We start from the raw sequence: 8,461 nt of genomic DNA, 5'->3' as shown, positions 1-8,461 counted from the left end.
TGCGCTACACCACATCTGCCAAGCAGATGTCTGACCAGCAGCGTAACCCAACGCGCTAAGGGCTAAGTCAGGCATTGAGGAAAAAAAAAAAAAAAAATATATATATATATATCTATATATATATATATATAGAGAGAGAGAGAGAGAGAGAGAGAGAAAGAGAGAAGAAGAAGAAGAAGAAGAAGAAGAAGAAAAAGAAGAAATACAATAGAATTGTTTTTAATAAATGTTTTCAGTTTAAGTTTCTCAAGGAGTCGTCACTGCGTTCGGAAAAATCCATATTCGCTGCACCACATCTGATGCCAGCAGCATTACCCACCCACCTCGCTTAGGCAGGCCTTGAGTGTGTGCGTATATGATTGTTTACCTACCAGAGTCGATTTCTTCTATATAATTTTACCAGGGGACAACACTCCGTTGTCTCGTTCGTCATTTATCAGATGGATTCCCCCGTCTCCTCGACGAAGGCGGCAGTACGTCGCAGGTCCTCCAGTCCTCCGTAGAGCTTCCGGGCCGCCGGGATTGGGTCGGGCCAGGTTTTCTCTCGGAGCGCTTGGTGGAGCGGGCAGGACTTCAGCAGATGTTCTGTTGTCTGGCTGCCTGTTCTGCAGTGGCACTGCTCTGTGTCGCCGATACGGAGTTTCGTGTATAGGTGGTGTTTCAGGCGGTTGTGGCCTGTCCTGAGCCTGAAAATGGCTACCTGCTCTCAACGAGTCAGCAGGTAGTACGGGTCTGCTCTGTTGTGGCGTGGATGCTGCTGCTTCCACTTGTTCTGCAGCTTGGCCTTAATGATGGTCCTGGACAACACTGTCATTGCCATGGTTTTCTTTTTCAGTGCGCCATGTGCCTACTGTACACGGGACTTCAGTGTATCGTCTCATCTGAATGACTAGACACTCAACTTGACTATCCAGTCAGACTTGGGAGAAAGAGCATGAGCGGGATTCGAACCGAGATTCTCACAGACTCTCTTTGCCGGCAGATAAGCGTCTTGACCAGTCTGCGACCTTCTCCCCTTCTTTCTAAAATACACGAAACAGTACCATCATACATTTCACTTTTCTGCTACAAAACGATATCCGAGCTTGTACACATTCTCTCTCTCTCTCTCTCTCTCTCTCTCTCTCTCTCTCTCACACACACACACACACACACACACACACACACACACACACACACACACACACGTGCACACAACATACACATGTTCACAGAGAGATACACAGACAGGGATAGAGAGATACAGGAGAAAGAGAGAGAGAGAGAGTGCGTGAGACAGACAGACAGACAGACAGAGACAGAGACACAGAGAGAGAGACACAGAGAGAGAGGAAGAGGGAGAGAGAGAGGGGGGAGAGAGAGGGGGGAGAGAGAGGAAAAGAGAGAGTGCAAGGGAGAGAACAGCGTATTTTCAACGATCTCATCATGGAAATCGGTTATAGCCCATGCATAATTCAGGTTTCTATTCCTCTATTTCTTTTTTTCTTTTTCTTTACTTGTCTATTTGTTTATTCATTATTCATTTCATAAATATCAATTATTCATCCTTTCTTTATGTTTTTCAGCGTCTTTGATCTCTCTGCCCACAGTTTCTGGAGCCCCCTCTGCATGTATCAATAATAATAAGATAAGATAAGAATAACTTTATTATCTCCAACTGGAGAAATTTGGTCAGGTGCATTATCACAACATAGACAAGTAAACAACATGGGGACCATAACTGTAAAGGTTGAGCTTTTACGAATATTACGAAGATACAAATGTAAAAAATATCACATACATCGTTTCATACATACATCCACACACTGCAGGTAATAACTAGTATTCTTAATGTAAAAACAGAAAGAATTAAGAAATGGTTGTCTTTCACCCATTTACTTCACGGAGTGCATTTGTGTGTAAACGTTTTGAATTATTTGTTTCCGCGTGCGTATACACACGAAGGGGGTTCAGGCACTGGCAGGTTTGCACATATGTTGACCTGGGAGATCGTAAAAATCTCCACCCTTTACCCACCAGGCGCCGTCACCGAGATTCGAACCCGGGACTCTCAGATTGACAGTCCAACGCTTTAACCACTCGGCTGTTGCGCCGTGAGTGCCCACCAATGATGTCCATAGCGGTTTGAAGTTATGTTGTTGTTTTTTTTTTCTTTTTTGTCGTGCACATACATACATGCGCTTCGTTTTCTGAACATTCACGGACATGTGATTCAAATGTGTCCAGTCATTAAGTTTCTGAATATCATCTTGGAGTTCATTAGTTAGTTTACTGGCGTCTGAATTGCTTGAATGTAAGGATGTGTAATCTGCAAACATTTCACATTTAAATTTCATATAACAAGGTAAGTCATTAACATAAGTGGAGAATAAAATTGGTCCTAAGATGGATCCCTGTGGTACTCCATGTTTAATAGATGTAAAAAGATGTGTGTCTGTGTGTCCATGGTAAACTTTAACATTGCCATTTTCTCTGCAAACACTTTGTCAGTTGACACCAAATTTGGCATAAAAATAGGAAAAATTCAGTTATTTCCAGTCATCTTGTTTAAAACAATATTGCACCTATGGGATGGGCACACAAAAAAATAATAATAAAGCCAAATTATATTCAAACTGAATTTTCTGTTATATTTATAATTTTTTATTCTCTAAACTTGGCACTTTGATCTGATATTCTGACACAACAACAAGAGCAGTCATTTTTATCATTTTTTGTTCAAACAGGAACTTCTTTTGCTAAGCATGAAAGTTATATTTCTAGTGCATGTCTTTGGTGCGGATAGTAAAAAAGGGAAATTAATCTGTAATTAATGCTAGGGAGGTTAATTTGCTTTAAACTGATCTTTCTCATCTTAAACATTACATTCTGAAATTATACTCAATACATAAAAAGCTTGTATGTTTTACTCTCAGTGTACAGGGTTTTCCCTATGTTCATTCGCCTAAGTGGTGTTTTTCGGAAAATACTAAAATCAATACTACAAGTGGACTTTATAGATCTATTGGCTGAGCCCTGAAGGTCGTGGACAAAAATCAATTGCGTACACATATTCATACATATTCAAAGCTTTTTTTTAATGCCCAAGATACACCAGAATAATATGATTTAAACAACGTTCTCACTGTGAATACCGCAATCGATTTATCGCCCTTTAAAAAAGCATGTTCAAATATTCAGTTTTTGAACGTCATTTACGGAGCCACGATAGTGTATAGGGTAAGATAGTTTCTTCTCACCCGAACACGCGGGGTTCGAATCTGCCGTCAGGACTTTTTTTCTTTTCTTTCTTTAACCGGAAGCTTTATACCAACAAATACAGAAAACATTTTAACGATTAGATTTTTTTTTTTTTTAAGTGTATCACAAGTGAGTCTTGAAGGCCTTGCAAATCTATCTCTCTTTCGTTTTAGACCCTTTTTTTCCATCTGCTGATGTCTGTCTCTTTATCTAGATTACGTTCGTGTTCCTTTTTGAGTTCCGGAACATGTGTGTGTGTGTGTGTGTGTGTGTGTGTGTGTGTGTGCCGTGGAAGCTGCGATACGTAGCCTAGAAATGAGTGTGTGGAGGGGGGTAGAGGGGGTGCAGGGTAAGGGGTGTGTGTGTGTGTGTGTGTGTGTGTGTGTGTGTGTGTGTTGGGGCTCATGTACATTTATGTGTATTTGAATGTGCTTTCATATCTGTGAAACTGCATGTTTGGTGCATATCTGTGCATGTGTGAATGTGTGTCTGCTTTTACATTTATTTGCTTATTTATCATCATTGTTGTCTTTTTCATTTATTTATTTATTTTATTTATTTATTTATTTATCTTCTTTTTTTTTCTTTTTTTTTCAAGGCCTGACAAAGCGCGTTGGGTTACGCTGCTGGTCAGGCATCTGCTTGTGCAGATGTGGTGTAGCGTGTATGGATTTGTCCGAACGCAGTGACACCTCCTTCAGCTACTGAAACTGAAACTGAAACTTGCCTCTCTTGTGTTTTCTTTTTTCTCTCCCCCCCACTGGTAAGTAATGTCGTAGAAGGCTAGGGCTGTGCTAGTTGCGTGTATTCCCCGGGGACCGCTACGGGTGCCGGATTGGCCAAGCTGGTGATGCGAACACACCAGGTGGACTGCGCTCCATCTCTCCTATCAGGTTATAGCACATCCCTTGGTAGCCCACCTGAATTGCGTCCAACAGCAACCTCCCACAACACGACAGTTTTCATCCACATACTGATGTTGGTCGTCTAGTGGAAGAAGAAGATGATTAAAAATAAATAAATAAATAAATAAATAATTTAATAAAAGGTGTGTGGATTTGCTTGTGTGTGTGTGTGTGTGTGTGTGTGTGTGTGTGTGTGTGTGTGTGTCAATGTCTGTCTGTTTGAGAATGTTTTAGCTCTTTAACTTCTTCTTCTTTCGATTCTTCTTCTCACCCATACACTCACTCACGCGCGCGCGACAGACACATGCACACACTCAAACAAACACACACGCACACACAAAAAGGCACACACACACACACACACACACACACACACACACACAATATATATATATATATATATATCATGTATGTATGCACACACACACACACACACACACACACACACACACACACACACACACACACACACGCATATACACACACCCACACCCACACACACACACACACGTACATCTCTCCCATATAAGTGTACTTCGGACTGTATGAGTGCGAAGGCACTAACTGTGCTGACGACAGCACTAATTTGAGTCATATACGCCCTAAGCAGTCAACATGCCCCTTAATAGCCATGACAGATCACGCCTGACCTATTTGACAGTTTACCAGCGTCCGAGGGAGGGAGGTGGGGAGGGGAGGGGGGTGGGGATGTGTGGGGGTTCAGACCTCGGCATGACACAGGGAGGAATTACAGAAAAATGTACTGATGATTATAATCGGATCCAAGTACAGCACTTTTCGCACTTTTCGAGCGTGGCCTGTTGGTTCTGGTATGTTGCCTCTGACCACGGCAGTGACACGATTTTGTCCTTTTGAGAGAGAGAGAGAGGGAGGGAGGGGGGGAGGAGGGAGGGAGAGACGTGTGTGTGTGTGTGTGTGTGTGTGTGTGTGTGTGTGTGTGTGTGTGTGTGTGTGATAGATAGAGAGAGTTATGCATGTATTATTATGCTGTACAGTATTGTACTGTAATGCATGCATTGTTTTTTTTTATATTGTAGCATGTTGTATTGCGTTACAATGCGTTGTGGTGTCTTCCAAGTTTTAAACATACACGTTTTGACCAAATGCATTTATTTTTCTTATCATAGACGTTATCCCGTTCCTGAACTTAACAGATATAAAGAAGTAGTCATTCGGATGAGACGATAAACCGAGGTCCCGTGTGCAGCATGCACTTAGCGCACGTAAAAGAACCCACGGCGACAAAAGGGTTGTTCCTGGCAAAATTTCTGTAGAAAAACCCACTTCGATAGAAAAAAACAAATAAACTGCACGCAGGAAAAAAAAAAAAAAAAGGGGGGGGGGGGGGGGGTTGGGGTGGTGCTGTAGTGTAGCAACGCGCTCTCCCTGGGGAGAGCAGCCCGAATTTCACACAGAGAAATCTGTTGTGATGAAAAGAAATACAAGTACAAATACAAATACAAAAGTACTGTACAAGAGCGAAAACTCCACTGCCGATACTAGTTTTTATTCAAACTTCGATGAACTCGAAATCAAACTTAACAAAACTGAGTTGAGTGTTTGAAAATAAACGAAACAACAAGAACAAAATCATTAAAAACAATCTGGCCAACGTTTGAAGAAAAGTGGTTTAACCCTTTTATCGCCAGTCAATTTAGAGTACAAAATTCCCTTGTGGCATAAACACAGAAAAGACAGTGGCTAAGAATAGCTGGGAATTCCCCCTGCGATGTATAGAAAATAGGGCCTATCCTACCACTAAACATTAGGAGCAGTAGGTTTATGGATAACAGACCAATGAATGGTCACCTTTTCAGTGACATGGGTCCTCTATCACGCCTGTGCATAAATGCGAGCTTGGCAGTGAAAGGGTTAAAAAAAAAATTTGCATTTTGATATTTTGTTAATTAATGCGAGTTGTAGACAATTTCAAAGTAATCGTGCACCTCCTGGTCTGTGTTTGTGGCACGGCAATAGAAGGAGGCTGGGTGGTCATTGAACTCATAAATGAACATGTCTACTCTTGTTCCCGGTTGGCTCGTGTGCGTCGTGTAGTAATCACGGAAGTAAGTGTCCACAAAATAATCCGTCAAGTAGACTCTTGGTGCTGGTATCCCCTCCGCAGTGCACGTCACCAGCAAGGTCTGTACAACAGAGCAGACATGCATTAGTGTAGTAGTAGTAGTAGTAGTAGTAGTAGTAGCAGCAGCAGCAGCAGCAACAACAACAACAACAACAACAACAACAACAACAACAACAACAACAACAACAACAACAACAACAACAACAACAACAACAACAGTAGCAGCAGCAACAGCAGCAGCAGTAGTAGTAGTAGTAGTAGTCGTTATCGTAGTTGTTGTAGTAGTTGTAGAAGTAGCAGCAGCAACAACAACAACAACAACAGTAGCAGCAGCAACAGCAGCAGCAGTAGTAGTAGTCGTTGTCGTAGTTGTTGTAGAAGTAGCAGCAGCAGCAGCAACAACAACAACAACAGTAGCAGCAACAGCAGCAGCAGCAGTAGTAGTAGTAGTAGTCGTTGTCGTAGTAGTTGTAGAAGTAGCAGCAGCAACAGCAACAACAACAGCAGCAGCAGCAGTAATAGTAGTAGTAGTAGTAGCAGTAGGGGTAGCAGGCAGCAGCAGCAGCAGCAGCAGTAGTAGTAGTAGTAGTCGTAGTACTGGTAGTGTTTCAAAAAGGTGACAAAGCCTTCAGACTGATCCATATTCACTACACTGCACATGCTTAGGGAAAAAATAGCAGAAGTGGTAGTAGTAGTAGTAGTAGTAGTTCTTGTTGTTCTTCCTGTCGTAATGGTTTTCAATATACCATCTTTATCATTTAAAGTAATATCAGACGAGTGTGTGTGTGTGTGTGTGTGTGTGTGTGTGTGTGTGTGTGTGTGTGTGTGTGTGTAAATTTATGTGTATATTTGTGTGTCTGTGTAGTCTGTGTTTGTGGGTTTTTTTCTTGCCTACCAAAAACAAAAACAACAACAACAACAACAAAAAACAATGAAGATACAGAAATAAATTACTGCAGATTTTCGTACAACTGCATCCTTTTCTGATGATGCTTAATACTTTCCACACAAATAAAAACACACATAAGCACGCGCACGCGCGCGCGCACACACACACACACACACACACACACACACACACACACACACACACACACACACACACACACACAGATAGAGAGGCAACTTACTCCGTTCTTGAACATTGTCGCGGTTGATAGTTCTTTGTTGATCATGGCTTCCTCACCACTTCTATCTCAAGGACCCGGGCGATCTGCTGTGTCGGTGACTTCGCTGTGCATTGGAAGTATCCAGCGTCTTCATAAGTGACATTGCGCACGTGCACGGCGGTGCTGGCCACACCTCCGTTGATAATCGTGGTGGTGGAAAGACGTGGGTTCGGCCCTCGGCTTGTCATCTTCCTTATCTGTATATCATTCACTTCGTCTCCTATCGCTTCACAGCTGAGGACGCAGTCGTTGTAATCCATGTCACAGAAGACGTGGGAATTGTCGAAGGAGGTGTAATTTATAAAACCTATGAAACCCCTCGGGAAAGGCCCCTCGTGACCCTCCTGGTAGAACTTCACAGCATGATGATAACGCAGCCAGGATACAGGAAGTTTTGCGGAGCTGTTGTAGTGAGCGCCGTAATTCACGCCAATCATGCCTTCTGGGTTTTCCCTCGTGGAGTTGAGTATGAAGTTCACGTAGCGATATCCCATAGATCCCCCAAAATCCACTGGCACTAACTTCACTGGTTGGGCTTTGGAACTTTCGATGGGATCATAAACATCAACCACGTTGTCTTGCGTGTCTGAGCTGATCATAATCTGAAGGTCAACATCATCAGAGACAATGTTGTCCATGTCTCCATCAATACTGAAGGTGACATTAAACTGGATTGGTTGTCCAGGATTGTACTTGATATCCCCGCCTTGCCCTATCACAAAGTCAAAGTGAGGGAACGCCATGGAGTCTGCAGTGTTGTTCAGATCCAGCTGCATCGTAACACTAATGTCAGGGAGAAAAAAGCTGACACGAGGATGTTGCAGCCTGGGATCTTTGGGCACGTCGATTTCTACCATGCCGTGTTCATGCTTTGTGATTTGAAAAGCTGAAAGGTACAAAAGAAAGCAATGTGACATTTTCATGTTGTCCATTTTGTGAGTATCAGTAGCTCAAGGAGGCGTCGCTGCGTTTGAGCAAATCCATATACGCTACACCACATCTGCCAAGCATATGCCTGACCAGCAGCGTAACCCAACGCGCTT

General features: G+C 42.7%; 1 protein-coding gene across 1 annotated transcript in view; it reads right to left on the bottom strand.

The window, feature by feature from the left end:
- Positions 1 to 5,664: 5,664 nt before the first annotated feature.
- LOC143285843 (uncharacterized) overlaps positions 5,665 to 8,461 on the bottom strand; it is an 8,896-nt gene continuing 6,099 nt past the window's right edge. Inside the window, exons 3-4 of the mRNA XM_076593277.1 lie at positions 7,380 to 8,304; positions 5,665 to 6,310 (exon numbers count right to left, since the gene is read on the bottom strand). Coding sequence (XP_076449392.1) covers positions 7,421 to 8,304 — 884 coding nt within the window. The 3' untranslated portion in view covers positions 5,665 to 6,310; positions 7,380 to 7,420. The remainder of the gene's footprint in view (positions 6,311 to 7,379; positions 8,305 to 8,461) is intronic.

Source organism: Babylonia areolata, chromosome 9, assembly GCF_041734735.1.
Source record: "Babylonia areolata isolate BAREFJ2019XMU chromosome 9, ASM4173473v1, whole genome shotgun sequence".
NCBI lineage: Eukaryota > Metazoa > Mollusca > Gastropoda > Neogastropoda > Buccinidae > Babylonia > Babylonia areolata.
The sequence above is the reverse complement of the archived record's forward strand: the minus strand, read 5'-3'. Positions and strand labels throughout refer to the sequence as shown.